Source organism: Neovison vison, chromosome 9 (assembly GCF_020171115.1).
Source record: "Neovison vison isolate M4711 chromosome 9, ASM_NN_V1, whole genome shotgun sequence".
Taxonomy (NCBI): domain Eukaryota; kingdom Metazoa; phylum Chordata; class Mammalia; order Carnivora; family Mustelidae; genus Neogale; species Neogale vison.
The window spans coordinates 75,488,825-75,507,045 of NC_058099.1; the positions used below are offsets into that span (position 1 = coordinate 75,488,825).

The 18,221-nt window shown below is 35.5% G+C and overlaps 1 protein-coding gene across 3 annotated transcripts in view; it reads right to left on the reverse strand.

Moving 5' to 3' along the window:
* The window catches only part of NAA35 (N-alpha-acetyltransferase 35, NatC auxiliary subunit), a 103,166-nt gene that overhangs the window by 17,129 nt on the left and 67,816 nt on the right, over window positions 1–18,221 (reverse strand). For all 3 annotated transcript variants that reach the window (XM_044265780.1, XM_044265779.1, XM_044265781.1), the window contains exons 13-16: window positions 14,187–14,246; window positions 9,680–9,786; window positions 1,749–1,815; window positions 12–110 (exon numbers count right to left, since the gene is read on the reverse strand). In XM_044265780.1, the coding sequence (XP_044121715.1) occupies window positions 12–110; window positions 1,749–1,815; window positions 9,680–9,786; window positions 14,187–14,246 (333 nt within the window). The remainder of the gene's footprint in view (window positions 1–11; window positions 111–1,748; window positions 1,816–9,679; window positions 9,787–14,186; window positions 14,247–18,221) is intronic.

Below are 18,221 nucleotides of genomic sequence, written 5' to 3' on the forward strand. Positions count from 1 at the left end.
TGGGCTCTTACCTCATCTTGCAAGGTAGCAAATTCCTCAAGAATATGACCAAGCTTATCTCTCTGTCGAGCCCTATTATGTCCGTGGATCTGAATAAGACTACAGAAGGGCTGTAAGACACATACAGTTTGTTAACTGGCAATGTAAAACTACTTGGCACTAAAGAAAATTAACATTCAAAATTTTCAAAATGGAGTTTAAGGGGGGAAAAATACTGTGGATTTAAGAATCAGGACTGTGCATTATTTCTTACACAGGCATATTTCTTACAGGCATTTCTTTTTAAGGAAACTCAACATGAGAATTTATCAACAGCCAGAAGAAAGTAGCTGTTAATGAAACTTGTTTTCATATGGCAAAAATATCTTACTTTGATCTTTAGATTTTAAGAGAATAATTTCTTTTCTGCTTATTTCCCGCTATAAGCCAACATTCAAGGGTGACAGTTCTGTGCTGCTTTAAACACACCAGAACAATTATAAGGCTTGAATAAGGGCTAATACAGTTGAACCCTGAATAACACAAACGTTAAGGGCACTTATACCCCATACAGTCAAAAAATCCATGTATAACCTTTGACTCTCCAAAAACTTAACTACGAATAGCCTGCTGTTGACTGGAAGTCTTACTGAGAACATATACACAGTCAGTTAACTCCTATTTTGTGTATGTATTATATATTGTATTCTTTCAATAAAGTAAGCTAGAAAAAAGAAAATGTTATTAAGAAAATCCCAAGAAAAACAAAATGCATTTATAGTACTGTTATTATATCAAAGAAAATCTGTGTATGAGTGGACTTGTACAGTTCAAATCCGTGTTTTCAAGAGTCAATTATTCTCTAGAAACTTCTATTCCTATTCTACATAATAAAATATTATAATACTTCATTAATCAGACAATAAATATGAATGGTAGGATGCTCTGATTTAAGAAACATGAGTTAGAAGGTATAATTTTAAATTTGTACAGTTTGACAGATATTATCTCACTTGACCAATAACTAGCCTCTAAGAAGTATAGGGGCAGTATTAACACCTCACTTTTTAAAGACTGGGAAGTGTATAGAAAAGTAAAGTGACCTGTATGATAACGGTAAAATATTAATGATAAAAATGAAATCTGGCCTTTTAGTTCTTTTACCATCCCATGCTGCCTTCTTATATGTATGTATATACATATTTTAATAACTGGAATTAGGTACCCAAAACTGACTGCAATTAAATAAAAATGATTTATGACTAATTTAATCCACTACAAGATTTGTATTTTTTTCTAATTCCCTGAGATTTGAAATAAACTTGTGATCTGGTCTTTATCAATAATTTTAATTTTACTATAATTCTATTCATTAAAGTACTACAAAGAGAAGGTATCTGGGACTTCTACAAACATTCCTTGTTTAAAAGGTCAAAAATAAGTAGTTTTTGTACCCATTTACAAAAAATGTGTACCACTTATCCTGTGATCCCTGGGGGTTATAGTGAAGACATCCAAAGTGCCTCAGTATCTAACAACCTGCCAGGAAGACTTCAGGTTAGAGAGCTATCTACTTGAGTATAAGAGGAGACAGAAATTATTTATTTATTCAGTGAAAACAAGTAAGAAATGTCAGATAAAAAAATAACAAAAGTGCTCGCTTCGGCAGCACATATACTAAAAAATAACAAAAATTAATGCTACTGAAGGAATTACACCCCACAATTTTTAAAGTATCCATCATAATGGTCCAAAATTATAGCTCTTACCCGAACACAGTGAGTAACAAAGGAGTCAATACAGTCCTTAGCCTGGTGATTATTATACAGGCAGCACCTGTAAGATAATACTCATTAAAATCAAACTATTTGGCCTATAAAAAGCAGCAGTGATTACTATAGGTGCTGCCAACAAAGAAGGTGGGAAAAAGAGAAAATTGAATCAAATACATTACTAAATTAAAAACTAGCATTAGAAAAAAAAGAAAAACTAGCATTAGATTAGGAAATATTTCACTATCACTGTGTTATTCACATCAATGTACACTGTTTCCAATTCTTTCAGCTCTATCTTGGGACAGAGTTGAATCCAACAAGATGAAATTAACAAGAGAAAATTCCAAAGTGCCACTTTTTTATAACCCTACTGCAATGCTATTTATTTTTCTACAACTGACATTCTCCTGGGACTGTGCTCATAATAGTAATTACAAAGAAAATACCATACAGAATCCTAATTTTTTCAAGATGTATCCACATTTCCAACCACTGGCCAAAATCATCACCTATAAATTTCTGGTACTTCAACTTCTCTCCTCATGCAGTGCTTTCCTTGTGGTGTTCCTTATCTCAGTTAATAGCATCACTTCTTGACTAAAGCCCACCTGAGTACAGTCTGGGAGGATCTGCTACCTGCGTAGCCCTAGAGGAAATACAAGGGCTGAATAGATGGGAAGATTGTTTTTTTCCATCCCTGAAGTGGGAGGTCAGTAGTCCTTTGCACCTAAGAAGATGGGGAAAAGCAAAGACTCCCCTGGTGCTTGGACAGGAGCAGACAACAAACTACTCCTCAGTGTTTGCCATAACTGTATAATCTGACCAGAGCATCAGAGATAAACGGAGTCATAATCATGCAATGGAAAATGATAGTACATGCAGTAGCCAAGTGAAAAGAAAAAGCAGAATGCCTGGAAGAGGTGGTGGCAAGAGAAAAGGTGATTAAGATAAAGCTCTTAAAAAAAGATTTTCTGGGGGCGCCTGGGTTAAAGGCTCAGTGGGTTAAAGCCTCTGCCTTAGGCTCAGGTGATGATCTCAGGGTCCTGGGATCGAGGCCGCATCGGGCTCTCTGCTCAGCAGGGAGCCTGCTTCCCCTTCTCTCTCTGCCTGCCTCTCTGCCTACTTGTGATCTCTGTCAAATAAATAAATAAAATCTTAAAAAAAGATTTTCTGGATCCAAAAATTAGGATTTTCAAATTTAAAAATTCAATAGAAGACAGACACTCACCAAAACCTTGAAGGTCAAGAGGAAGAACTTTCTCACATCATGGCAAAAAGAACAAAAGAGAAATATACATAAATATAAATAAAAGAGATAAATATGGAGAATGTGGAGAAGAGATCTAGAGGACTTAATATATGAGGAGCTCTAAGAAAAAAACAGATGAGGTGAAGCAATAATTACATAAAAAATAATAAAGGATAATTACTGATTGGAAGACCTGAGGCTTTAATGACTGAGTTCCTGACAGGATTAGCTGAAAATGACAGATGTACATTCCAGTAAATCCCTTAAACTCAAAAAATAAAAAGAAAAAAAGAAAAGAAACTTTACAATCTTCCAGAAGAAAGTGTCAAATCATTCTTGAAGGGGAAAAAAAAAGAATCCGATAAGGATCACGTTTATTTTTTTTTTTTTCAGGATCACTTTTCTTATCTGTAACAGTGGAATAACAGGGGTGCCTGAGTGGCTCAGTCAGCTAAGGGTCCCACTCTTGGTTTTGGCTCAGGTCATGATCTCAGGGTTGTGGGATCAAGCCCCACATCAGGCTCCATGCTCAGTTAGATGTCTGCTTGAAATTCTTTCCCTCTTCTTTGCCCATCCCCACGTTCTCCTTCTCTCCCTCTCTAAAATAAAATAAATAAAATCTTTTTAAAAATGAGTGGAATAACATTTACAGATCATGCAATGAACTTTGTTATATATACAGTCAATTCTTGGTACTCATGATAGTTCTGTTCTTTACAGTTGCGGTGGACACTGAATTAGACAACACAGAAACACTGCAGCCAGGGTAAAATTCAGGGTTAGGTTCCTGCCAGGCTCTGGTGACTCCATTTTCATCAACTGATCACTAAAGAACTTTAAAGATGCCTTATGTAATGTCCATTGCTGAATCATTAGCAAAGTCAGGCCTCAGTGAAGCTTATCTTTAAAACACATACTCTCTCTGGAAGGCATGCTACAGCCTTCTTGAACTAAGAATACTAGACAACACATAATTACACATGGAGGCCACCTGAAACTATGAAATCACCAAAAAAGGGACAGAAATGTGAAGAACATGGCATCTAATGGAGCTGTTTACAGAGTTCCCTTGTTCAACACTGGATGACTCAGATTTTTTTTTGCTGTTCTGCACAAGTCGGCAAATTCAGCAAGAGTGGAACAAATACCCACGAGGGTTACAAATATATTTCAGCGAGTAAGCAAGATTTGCAAATATGGAATCCTCAGACAATGTAGGTTGAACTATAATTAAACCTAAATGGCTAATAATAAAAGTGCTAAAGGAAGACTGTTCAACAGAAAAGGAAAAAAGGCAAATTAGACATAGACAATATTTCACATACATCAAATTGTCAAAAATTCTTAAGTCTGATAATGACGAAGCCCAAACAAAGTATGGGAAAACTAGAATTCATAAATACGGTCTTCTGGCATACAAATTGGTTTAATTACTTCAGAAAGCAATTCAGCAAAACTAGCAAAGTTGAAGATGTACATGTTCTATGATCAATTAATTTCAGTTTTTGTTTTTTGAAAGATTTTATTTATTTCAGAGAGAGAGAGAGAGCGCACAGAGCGAGCGAGCGAGAGTGCACAAGCAAAGAGAGGGAGAAGCAGGCTCTCCGCTGAGCAGGGAGTCAGATATGGGGCTCAATCCCAGGACCCTGAGATCACAATCTGAGCCAAAATCAAGAGTTAGGCACACAATCAACTGAGCCATCCAGGTGCCCCCAGCTCTGTTTTCAACATCAATAGATTAGAAACAACTTAAATGTCCAATTGTAGAGAAACAACAAAACAAACCCAATGTGTTCAAGGGTAGATTTTAATGAGTAAAGTAAGTCTGCATGGATCAAACTGGATGACTTCAAAACCCTAATGTTGAATGAAAAAAATCACGTTGCAAAAGGATGTATACAGTGTGATATTTATGTGAAGTCTTAAAATATATAAAATAAGTGGATGTATCATTTCCAGATACACATATTTAGGTGAGGTGTACAAGCATTCGTAAGAGTGAGACACAAACTATAGTGCAGTAGTCACCTCTATAACCAGAGTGGGAGGAAGGGATGGGGTGAGGGAGGAATTGAAATTGCACGGAGTAGTTTGCAAAATGTGGCCCAGGTTCCCCTGCTGGGGATGGTGACCTGGAGATGCTTTCCAGGGGAATACAAGGTCAAAACTATTCTCACAGTATTAAGATGTTATTTTCTTTTGGTACTCATTCTCTCATAAGTGTACAGCGGTGGTTTCCAGAGTATATGGCATGCAATATTACAACAGACTGAAAGCAGAAGGTCAAAATAATCCAGCTATCTTCTATTAAGAGAGCCAGGAAAGAGGTTTGCAAAGATGTAGAATGGTCATTTTCTTCACGAATTTTTCTTAAAAACAGTTATTTTCCATAAAGATATTATTCATATTAATGTAATGGGTCTCTTATTTTTAAAAAACTCATAAATACTTTAAAAGTATTCTTTTAATTTCTAAAACAGTAGGTAGCAATATATATGACCTACATACACAAAAGCCATTTTGGTCTTTAACTATAACTTTTAAGAATGTTTGTTTCAAGACAAAAATACTTGAGAATTGCTCATTTAGAGGTTATCTCTAATATTTAACTCATTAAATGAGCTGCTCCTTGATACTCAAACTCAGCCCTACTCTGGGACCTTACAGATGTTGCTGACTGTCAGGAAGCCCCACCCCTGATTCTGCATGGCTCACTCCCTTCCAGTTCACTCTCATGTATCACCAGCAATAGTCTTCCACAACTATCATGCCTAAGACATCCATCAATCCCTTTATCTTTCTACAAAGCACTTACATTACCTCACACTATGTATTTGTCTACTGTTCAGTCTTTCCCACCAGACTATAAGCTCCCTGTTGGGAGATACGTTTTTTTTTTCCCCTAGAACCCAACAAGGTTCCTGGCAATACCAGGTACCAACTTACTGTATTTATTACAAAAGGGAACTGATAAAATTTATTAATTCACATAAATATACATTAAGTATTTATCAAGTCTTATCAATCCTCCAAAAGGGAAATTTATAAAAACCAAGTAAAAATGTTGCTTAAAATGGATGGCAGTATAGGTAGTTGTCAGTTTATATATCTGAATCTTTAATATTTTTAATTATACATTTCAAAATAACTTTTGTCTCCATTTGCAGATGACATATTGTATGTAGAAAGACCTAAAGATTCCATCAAAAACTGTTAGAACTCATAAATTTAGTAAAGTTGCAAAAATCAATATACGAAAATCAATATACAAAATCAATATACGAAAATCTGTTGTATTTCTATACATAATAATAAACTGTCAGAGAAATTAAGAAAACAACACCATTTATAATAGCACCAAAAAGAGTAAAATACTTAGGAGTAAATTTAACCAAGGAGGTGAAAGATGTACACATTAAAAACTGTAAGATATTGATTAAAGAAACTGAAGACAGAAATAAATGGAAAGATATTCTGTGCTTCTTGGTTGGAAGAATATTGTCAAAATGTCCATATTACCCAAAGTGATCTCTAGAGTCAATGCAATCATCATTGAAATTCAAATAGCATGTTTCACAGATACAGAGAAAACAATCCTAAAATTTATATAGAACTACAAAACACCCGGAACACCCAAAGAATAAAAAACTAGAGGTATCAAAATCCCTGATTTCAAACTATACTAAAAAAGCTACAGTTATCAAAACAGAATGATACTGGCATAAAAACAGACACACAGATCAATAAAACAGAACAGAAAGCCAAGGGGGAAAAAGCAATTGTATATGGTCATTTAATTTTTGACAAACAAGTCAAGAATACACAATGGGGAAAAGACAGTCTCTTCAATAAAAAATACTGGGAATTCTGGACAGCCACACATAAAAGAAAAACACTGGATCCTTATCTTACACCATGCACAAAAATCGACTCAAATGGATTAAAGAGCATAAAAATACTTTTCTATGTAAGACCTGAAACTGTGTATTAGAAGAAAGCACAGGGGATAAGCTCCTTCACATTGATGCTAGTAGTGATTTTTTGGTTTTGCACCAAAAGCAAAGACAACAAAAGCAAAAATAAACAGTGGGATTACATCAGAGGGAAAATCTCCTGTTCAGCAAACAATCAACAAAACAAAAAGGCAACCTACAGAACAGGAGATAATATTTGCAAACCACATATCCAATAAAGGGTTAACCAGGGAAGAGCCAAGATAATTCTGAAAAAGAATGCCACTAGACATGTCTTTTTTTATTTTTAAAGCAACTTCATTACATTCTTATTCCTTTTCTTCCCCTGCTGAGTCATTTGTCACGTCCTATTAATTCTACCTCTGAAATGTTCTTCCAATCTGTCCTCTCCTTTATATTCTCAGAGTTTAATCCTTCATCATTTCTCGCTTGTAGTACTGAATTAGCCTACCTCACCACTTTGCCCCATTATCGGTTTGTTTCCCATGAAAAAATACATACTATACTATGCCAATTCCCTCCTAAAAACCTGAGCACTTCCTCACTGACCCTAAAATAAAGACCACATTTTACCAACCCATTCATAACTCTCAAGTCTAACCCCAAACTGTCTTAATCATCCAACTCCCATTTGCTTATTCACTCATTCAACAAAGATTTTTCATGTGCTGACTGTTCATACTGTAAACACTGTTCTAGCACCTGTGATACATTAATGAACAAAGAGCCAAAACCACCTGCCCTGACCTTGTGGAGTTTATATTCTAATGGGAGTGGGAAGGAGGAGACAGGGAAATAAGAAATAAACATAGTGGGGAAAAAAAAAAAACATAAAAAATAAAGAAATAAACATAGTGAAGAACTGTATGGTACATATAGACTTCTTCACATAGCGAGTAAGCAAATTATACAGTATGTAAGGAAAGTTGTTATAGGAGAGAGCAAGGCAGTGATGGGCTGAGGCAGCATGGAGGATGCTTTTTTTTTTTTTTTTAAGATTCTGTTTATTTATTTGACAGAGATCACAGGTAGGCAGAGAGGCAAGCAGAGAGAGAAGGGGAAGCAGGCTCCCTGCTGAGAAGAGAGCCTGACTCGGGGCTTGATCCCAGGACCCTGGGTTCACGACCTGAGCCGAAAGCAGAGGCTCCAATCCACTGAGCCACCCAGGCGCCCCGAGGATGCACTTTTTAAATAGTCTAATCAAAGCAGTCCTTACTGAGGTGAATTTTTTTTTTTTTAAGATTTTATTTATTTATTTGACAGAGAGAAATCACAAGTAGATGGAGAGGCAGGTAGAGAGAGAGAGGGAAGCAGGCTCCCTGCTGAGCTGAGAGCCCGATGCGGGACTCGATCCCAGGACCCTGAGATCATGACCTGAGCCGAAGGCAGCGGCCTAACCCACTGAGCCACCCAGGCGCCCCTACTGAGGTGAATTTAAACAGACTTGAAGATGGTGAGGGAGTCAGTCCTGGGCATTTCTGTAAAATGCCCTCTACCCCAGACTCTGTGTAAAGGCTGCAGGGTGAGAGCCAACCTTTATGTTTCCAGAATAACAAGGAGGGCAAAGTGGCTGAAGCAAAGGAGAAGAGGAGAGAGGGGTAAGAGATGATGAAGCCGGAGAGGCATCAGAACAGGAGTCTAGACCAGAGTATATGGGACCTCCCAGGCTCAATCATAAGGACTTTGGCTTTTATTGTGACTGAAACAGGGAATATAACCACTTGATTAAAACAAAATTACTGAATGCCTGGGAATTTACCTCCTCCCAGAGACAGTCCTTAACTGATTCCTGTGTGGGTTAAGTTCTCAGGCTCCCTTTGTTTTGTCCCAGACAAGGACAACTCTGAGCTGCAACCCACACTGTCTCCACCGTTCCCCAACAGACTCAACCAGAGTTACTTTCCATGAAGTATACCTCTGTGTGGTTTTCTTCCTTTTTATGTCCCACTTGCCCACACCCCTGCTGGTTTTTCCTTGGAATACTTTCTAAGGTTATATGAACTGTCTCAGGATTTGCTTTCGGGAAACCCAAGTTAAGAGAGGAAAAAGTTTTTTGTGAGACGTGGCATGATTTACTCAACAAATTGAATGCTGAACCACTAACTGTTCTTAAAATATATAAATCATATGCCCATGTCTTCAGGCATGCTGCTTTTTTTGCTGAGAAATAATAGCACATTTCTTCCGTCTCCTTTGGAAAAGCTCTATTCATTTTCCAAAATGCCAACACAAGTAATGATTTCTTGTTGGATGAAATCTTTTCCAGCTTCTTACGGCAACATGTTTCTGGTAGAGCCACTGCTCTAATGTTAATTTATGGATCAATTAGTTGTATTTTCTATGTTTATCTAGATTCAGATCACTGAGAAGAGACCTTATCTTGTTTTTTAATAATTATTCCCAAAGTGCTTCCCTGACACAGTGCTTTGCACACAGTAAGAATCAATGCAACTTACTGAATTTGATAATTCTTTGTAAGGTTTTCTTCTCATATGGGGTCTAATGTCAACCTCACAAAAACCTCAGTTTAAATCTAAATAATATGCAGCAGAAATCAAGTAATTTTAATATGATCGAGTTTTTTGATTTTTTTTAACATGAAGATTTGATTACAATAGTTTTTATGCCTTGGCTATAAAGAAGCACAGAGAATTGGGGCTTTTAAGAAATACATTAACTATAAAAAGTCTTAGGGTACTTACTTTGGGGAGAGCACCGGAGGACTGACAAAAGACCGGAGTGCATCCTTCACCATGTCTTGCATGAGATGGGTTCCAAAGACCTTTTTGTTATCCACCAAGAAAGTGGTCTTAAAACAAAAGTTATATATTAGCAATGCTATCAAATTTTAATACATTGTACATATAATTGTCATTACTGTGACATGAACACATTTCTTATAAATACTGCAGATTAAAGAAGAGATTAAAGTATAAAAACCTCGTGGAAATCAATCAATCAATAAATCACTATTTCAACCATGGGTATTACTTATTAATCCCTATTAAGATGTATTCTGATGAAGGAAAATAAAAAAATGTGCAGGAACATGTATTTCCCATGTCTAGGGTAGTGAAAGTAAACCAGTCAAAGGGAACTGACTAGTCTGAGTATGCCAAATAAGCTAGTATGTAAAAAAGAGGGCTTCATATAATATGAAACAGCAAATGATTATCAATATTAGTTGATACTCTGTCTCTAATGAAAGTTTTAGAATACATACACACTTTCTGAAACTGGAAAAATAGATTTCATGATTAAAGAATACATTATTTAATAATAATTTGCATTTAAGTTTCTCCCCTTAATGACGACAGTGTTTTTTATTACTTGCTATACTATCCCTTCCTTGATTTCCTAACACATGTGGGTTGTTTCCAGTTTTGGGTGATTGTGAACAGAACAACTATAAACATTTGCAGACAAGATTTCAGGAGAACACAGTACTTCACTTTTCGTAGGCAAATATTAAGCAGGAGTGGGATTTGTATATTTAATTTTATAAGAATCTGACAAACTGTTTTATAAGTTGCCACAGCACTTCACATTCCTATCAGTAAATGCATCCTCACCTAGACTTGCTATTGTAGGTTTTGTTTTTTTTTTTTTAAGAAGATATTATAAAAGGTGGAGAATGGTATTTCACTGTGGTTTTAATTTGCATATCCCTAACACCAGTTATGTTCAGTATGTTTTCATACTTTAGTGCTTAAATTTATTGCTCATTTTAAAAACTAAGCCGTAGTCTGTTCTTACTATTGTGTTTATAAAGTTCTTTGTATGATACAAGTCCTCTGCCACACATGGATTTGCACATATTTTCTCCATTCTGCAGACTCTCTTTTCATTTCTGTAACAATGTCTTCACAGAAATAAAGTTCTAAATTGGTCATTTTTTACAAATTGTTTCTGATGCCATACCTAAGAATTCCATCTTTTAAAGTCACAAAGATTTTCTCCTATCCTTTCTTATAAGTTTTATAGTTTTACCTTTTAGATTTATGAAGCATTCTGAGTCAATTTTTTTGCATATGTCTGTCCCATTCTTCCTGTACCACTGTTGAAAAGACTACCATTTCTCCACTGATTTGCTTTTGTATTTTGTCAAAAATAACTGACCATATTAATAACTGATCAGCTGATCATGTAAATGACCATGTAGTATATAGTACTATATACTATATAAAAAGAACTATAAAATACTATGTAACAGTATATAGTACTATATAATAAAGGTCTAATTGAAAAATAGGACTTTTCTAGACTCTCTCTGGTTCTACTGATCCATTTTGCCAATACCATACCTGTCCTGCAGTCAGACAGCTCCCTAAGTCTGCTTTTCTGCACAACTGTTCTGGCTATTCTAATTCTTTTTTCTTTCCATATAAATTTTAGAATCAGCTTGTTGACAATGCTCTGAATCTGTAGGTAAATTCTGGGGAGAATTAACATCTTAGAAATATTAATTCTTCCAATCCACAAACAAGGTATATTTCTCCATTCATTTAGGTCTTTGATTTCTTTCACCAGTACTTTGTAGTTTTTTAGCATATAGGTCCTATAAACAGATGTTAGATTTATACCTAAGTATTTCATTTTTTGCGTTATTACAAATAGTGCTGTTTTTAAATTTTTTACTTCCCATTGTTCACTGCAAATACATATAAATACAATTGCTTTTGGATATTGACCTCATACCCCTTGTTCTTCTTAAACTCACCCATCTGGCCTAGGAACTTCTTTGTAGATTCCCTGACATTCTATATAGAAAATAATGTTGTCTGTAAAAGCTTATCTTTTCCCTTTCAACTATGCCTTTTATCTCTTTTTCCTGCCTTTTTTCACTGGCTAAAGTTGCCAGTACAGCTCTCCCTCAACTTCTGATGATCGGCTTATGTCCCAATAAGCCGACTGTAAGTTGAAAATACTCTTACATTGCAATGCATTTCATACATCTAGCAGACTGAACATCACAGCTTAGCCTAGCCTACTTAAACATGCTCAGAACATTAGCCTACTGTGGGGCAAAATCACTAACACAAAGCTTATTTGATAATAAAGTGCTTAATATCTCTTATAATTTACTGAATGCTATACTAAAAGTGAAAAACAGAACAGTTAAATCAGTTGTTTGCCCTTATGATCCTGTGGCTGAGTGGGAGCTATGACGCACCGGTCATGCCTAGCATCACGAGAGAGGATTGCACTGCATACTGAAAAGATCAAAATGCAAAATAATAAAGTATGGTTTCTACTGAATGCCACATCCCTTTCACACCATCATAAAGTTTATAAATCTTAAGTCAAACGCACTTCAATTGTGGACCATCCGTACTATGTTGAAACAGTGGAGTGAGAAAGCAGATATCCTCGTTTTATTCCCAATCTTAGGAGGAAAGGATTTAATCTTCCATCATGAAGTATGATGTTAGCTGCAGATATTTTTGTACATTCCCTTTATCAGGTTAAGGAAGTTTTTTTCTATTCCTAGTTTTGCTGAGAGTTTTTATCATGACTGGAGATTGAATTATGTCAAATGCTTTTCCTGAATCTACTGAGACTTTAGATTGTATGGTGGATTACACTGACTGATTTTTGAATGCTGAACCAGGATTTCATTTTTGGAAAAAAGAAACCAACTTGGTCATGATGTATTATCTTTTTTAATATAATGTCGAATTTGATATGATAATACGTTAAGGTTGTTCTGTCTATGCTCATAATATGTCTATAATTTTCCATGCTTTTAATGTCTTTGGTTTTGCTAGAGATATTGCTGGCTTTATACCATTAGTATTGTTGGTGGTTCTACTTTCTGGAACAGACTGTACAGAATTAACCTGGAATTTTCTTTTTGGAAGGTTTTTAAATTATGAATTCAATTGCTTTAACAGATACAGGATCATTCAAGTTATCTCTTTTGTTGTGAGTTTTGGTGGTGTCCTTCAAGAAACTCATGCATTTCATCTCTGTTTCTGAATTTATGGGCATGAGTTCTTTATAATATTTCCCATATAACCTTTTATAGACCCTTTTGGGATCTGTAGTAATACTTTTTCATTCCTGATACTATTCATCTGTATCTTCTTTTCTTCTTTTGTCTGGTTAGAGGTTCTTCAATGTTATCGATCTCTTTTTTTTTTTTTTTTAAGGCTCAGTTAATTTTTTTAAGGTATTGTTTATTTAAGTAATCTCTACACCCAACATGGGGCTCAAACTCACAACTCTGAGATCAAGAGTCACACAGTCTTCCAACTGAGCCAGTCAGGCACCCCTTCATTGATCTTTTCAAAAGAACGAAGTTTTTGGTTACATCAATTTTCTTCACTGTTACTGTTTCCTATTTTACTGATTTCTGCTTTTATCTTCAGTATTTCCTTTCTTCTGCTTGCTTTGAGTTTCATCTGCTTTTTTTTCTTTCAAGTAGAACCTTAAATTATTCAGACCTTTCTTTTAAAAAAATTTTAACTGAAGTATACTTAACATACAGTCTTATATTAGTTTCAGATGTACAACACAATGATTCAACAATTCCATACGCTGTGAAGTGCTCACCATGGTAAGTGTAGTTACCATCTGTCACCAAACTTATTACAATATTATTGACTATATTCCACATGCTGTACTTTTCACTCCTGTGACTTATTTATTTTATAACTGAAAGTTTAACTTGAAAGTTTAACTTAAGCCCCTTCACCTATTTCACTCTCCACCCCCAACTTCTATCCCTCTGGCAACCACTTTCTTCTTTTTCTCATATAAAGATTTAATCTTATAAATTTTCCTCTAAGCACTGCTTCGATTATATCCCACAGATTCTGTAGGTTTTATTTTCAATTTCTTTCAGTTCAAAATATTTTCTAATTATCCTCAAGACCTTGTCTTGGATCCTGAGTTTTGTTTAGAAGTGTGTTAATTTCCGAAAATTTCCAAATATCTTTGTTACTGATTACTAGTTTAATTCCAAAATATTTAGAGAGCATACTTTGTATAATTTCAATTGTTTTTACATTATTAAGGTTTGTTTTACAGCCCAGGATATGATCTTAATGAATGTCTAATATTCCAATACTTCTAACACAAAAATATAACACTAACTGCTGATATCCTTAAAGAGCATCTACTTTTGTTCTAACAATCAATAAAGCAATGTCAACACATATAAAATGTGATGTTTAAAGAAGTACTGCAATACTAAATAGAACTTACTTGCAATAGAGATCTTGAAAGAACACAAGGTGATTGTTCACTAAATTCACAGAAAAAATCCTGATACACAGAGAAAAAATAATGTCATTAATAGATTAAATAAAAGCTGGAAATGTTTGTATATAGCACATAATTTTTACCAGAACCTTCTGCAAATTATATACTACCAGAGTTACACTTGATCTCAGCCAAAAGGCTAAGAAGCGATATCTATACTACCAGAGTTAAAAAATGACAGACAGCTAAGGATCATGTCTATTGGAACTGTCTTAATTTTATCAGTGGGACAATGAATGATTTTGGAGACTTTTTTCTTAACTGACTAGTAGAATTGTGTGGATCCAAATGAATTTGCACACCATGAAAATTAACAGCATTAATAATAATCTGCTAACTAATGGCAGAGGTTTACTTCCTACTTCACAAAAATAAATACCAAGTTACCAGGCCAACTGGATTTATATAACTGACTTCTTGATTCTTTTGACATCCAAAAGATATGCTTAGAAAAACTACATATGGGTTTATACATAGATAAAAGAAAAAAGGTAAGAAAATACACTACAATGTTAGCTTCTGTATATTATAGGACAGTAGTTATTTATAATTTTCCTTTTTTGTGTGTGTTTTCCAGACTCATGATCCTCAATTTAAATGAGTGTTCCACCAAAACCCACCAAGTTTCTCTAGTCAGTTCACTTTTTTCACAATTAACTTTTATACCTTCCTCACATTTCTCAAAGTAAATATTCTCTACTATAGATGTCCTCCCATTTAACATTACAAAGAAAACTAAGTCATTTATCAACAGGAAATCCCTCCACTTCAGCCTCTAAACGTTATCAAACTGAACCCACATTTGTACTCAGATCCTTTCCTTGCCCACTTTAACAATGAAAGCCCTCCATTTGTACTACGGACTCCATTCCCTCCTGTCTTTTCAGTAACATTACACAATGTCAAGAATCCATCCCTGTCTGTCCTAGATATTTAACTTCTCCCTCTCTTCCAGATCCTCCCCATTTATATTTAAGCAGTCAATTTCCCCCCATCTTTAAAAAGAAATTGTCACATGCTCCATAGTTCTCTCTCAACAGCTGCCTTCTCAGCTAAACTTCTTAAAGAGCTGACTTAACCATCTCTACTTACTCAATGGCCCCTCCTCATCAACACACACTAGCCCAGGTTTTCACTCTAGTCACTACTGTCTCTGACACCAAATCCAGTTGACATTTGTCTTGGACCTAATTCACTTCTTTCATCTGACCTCTCAGTATCTGACAGGACTTCCTTCTGATAAAATAAAACCTTTTAAATGACTTTCACAAGTTTCTTCCTTTGTTGCCACTTCTCAGTCTGTGCAGGAGGTTCAAAGTGTAGTTCCAGACTATTTTCTTTTCTCAAGCCATAAACTTTTTCCCTCACAATCTTCACCATACCAATGCTTTAATTACTACCTGTAATAGTTCCAAAATTATATATCTAGCATTGACTTCTAAACTCTATCCACAGAGTTAATATCTATTCAATATCTCTGCATAAGTATCTTAAAGGTACTCAAATTCAGCTTCATTAAGAGCGTAAGCTGACTGAAGGTCTTTGGGAATTTCTGCATTTTGGTGAACAGCAGAGTGTGTATCAAGATCTGCAAGTCAGAAACCCAGAGACCTTCCTAAGAGTTCTGTCATGCCCCATGAATTAAACATTGGTGTTTAATTCAACACCAATGCTATCAATTTTAGTCCATGCACAGCTCTAACTCTGACAACCCACATCATCTCCCTGCCAACCTTCTAACTGAAGTTACCATCCTTTCTCCCTTGGACTGTAATGACGGTTTGATAATTTATCTCCCTGTGTTTACTCTGGCCCCTTCCTCCATGTTTTCTCTACAGTGCAGCACACATGACTGCAAACTGTTAATTCAGATACTTAACTACCCCACCCATATTGATCTTGCATAAAACTTGCATGTGAAAATGCAGAAATATGGAGAGCATAAATTATAAAGAATCATAACTGACATTTTGGTATTTGTTATTACAATCTTTGTTAAACTGATTTTACCTGCCTCTGATGATCACTTCTGTGTATGACAATGTATAAAATGGATAATCTATTTTGAAAGATAACATTTCCCTATGTCAGTATTTTCCTATAACGTGCTTTTTTTTAATGGTCAGTTAGCCACTGTGTATTATATCATTAGTTTTTGATGCAGTGTTCAATGATTCATTAGTTGTGTATAACACCCAGTGCTCACCACAACATGTGCCCTCCTTAATACCCATTATTCCACCCCCACCCCCTTCTGAAATCCTGTTTGTTTCCCGGGGTCCACAGTCTCTCATGGTTCATCTCCCTCTATGATTTCTCCCGCTTCAGATTTCCCTCCCTTCCCCTACGGCCATGCTATTTAATGTCAGTATGGCATATATTCTACACATACTATAGGATGGGCAGAATCACTAGTGAGTATTTAAACTGTTCCTAGTTTTTCAAGATTACAAATGATGACGAGCCAAATACCTCTTTAGTTCATCTTTGCATATATCTTAGATGATTTTCTTAGGCTAAATCTCTAGAAGGGAAGTTGCTAGGTCAGGATGTACACATTTTTAAGACTTTTGAGAGCAATAGCCACACAACTATAAGAAAGCAACTACTGCCGTCCACCAACATTAAATACAATTTTTTGTATTCTTCCAATCAAGTTGCTATAAAGCACATTTCCTCAATTACTAGTAAAGGTATGCATTTTTCACATTACTTCTTTTTCAGCACGTGTGCTCATGTCCATTCCCAATTTTCCAAAGATGATTTGTCTTGTATGTAGTAAGCACATCTTATAATCTGGTACTTTATCCTAATAGGTACGGGTTTCTTATGCAGATCCACCAGACTCTTTTCTCTAACTTTAATCTTCTCAATTCTTGGCCTTAGCCACACTCCCCTACTACCACCACTGACTCTTGTCCAAGCGTTCCAGGTATCCAGATTCTTCTCTTTCTATGCCCTCTTCACATCCAGTGCTGGTGGTCCAGGCCTGGCTCGCCCAGCTCCTCACTACTATTGTATGTCATTCAGCATTCACCTTCCTGACAAGGCAATCCACAACCCTCTGCCAGAATATTAAATTCCAACTGTTGCACTATTTTTTTCTTTTTCCAATTCACACTGATCACCTTCTAAAATCTTACCTGAACACAAATATTCATGTAACAATTAAGAATCAGAAAAGCAGATGCAGCAGAAGAAAAAAAGTCTCTATTCTAATTCTAGATATGCCACTCATCAATCATTTAATTTGGTTACAAGCCCTCTATACCTTACTTTGTTTAGCTATACAATGAACTGCAAATTGCAAAATTATGTCTATGATCTTTTCTACCTTTAAGATTCTATGATTCTTGAGACAGAATAAGGACAAAACTACTAAAAAGAAAGCAAATAGAAAAGAGGTAACAAACACACAATCAGTGAAAGTTTCACTAAGGAATGAAGACTTAAGCTGGGCATTAATGACAAAGAATTAGAAGGGAAAATAAAGTTATTACAAGAAAGAGCATAAACAAAAGCCAAATCTTTGTTGACCATCAACTATACCCCAGAGACTGCTGCTCAAATTCTAGGAATGTAAGCAAGGTAATTCATCACCTCAAGGAATCCAGGTACAGAAGCAACCTGGAACCAACATGGAAGACCTCACAGAGAAAATGACATGGGCTGGGAATTATGTACTCTACACAGAGTTACGTATAATAGTGTACTTACGTCTAAATAATGACAGTGTTATTTTGCATATTTTCTACCTTCCTAACTGTATGTAAACATTGCTTTTCTACATTTTTAACCCATACAGAAGATTAATCCAAAATATGTAAAAATGTACATACTCTTTGACCCAGCAACTTCATGAAGGTTTAGGAATTTATCTTAAGGAAGAAGGAAGCAGATGATTTGAAGGTTCCTACAGAAATGCTCATTTTAGTAAAACACTGAAAATGACCTAAATACAATTCAATATGAATGGAC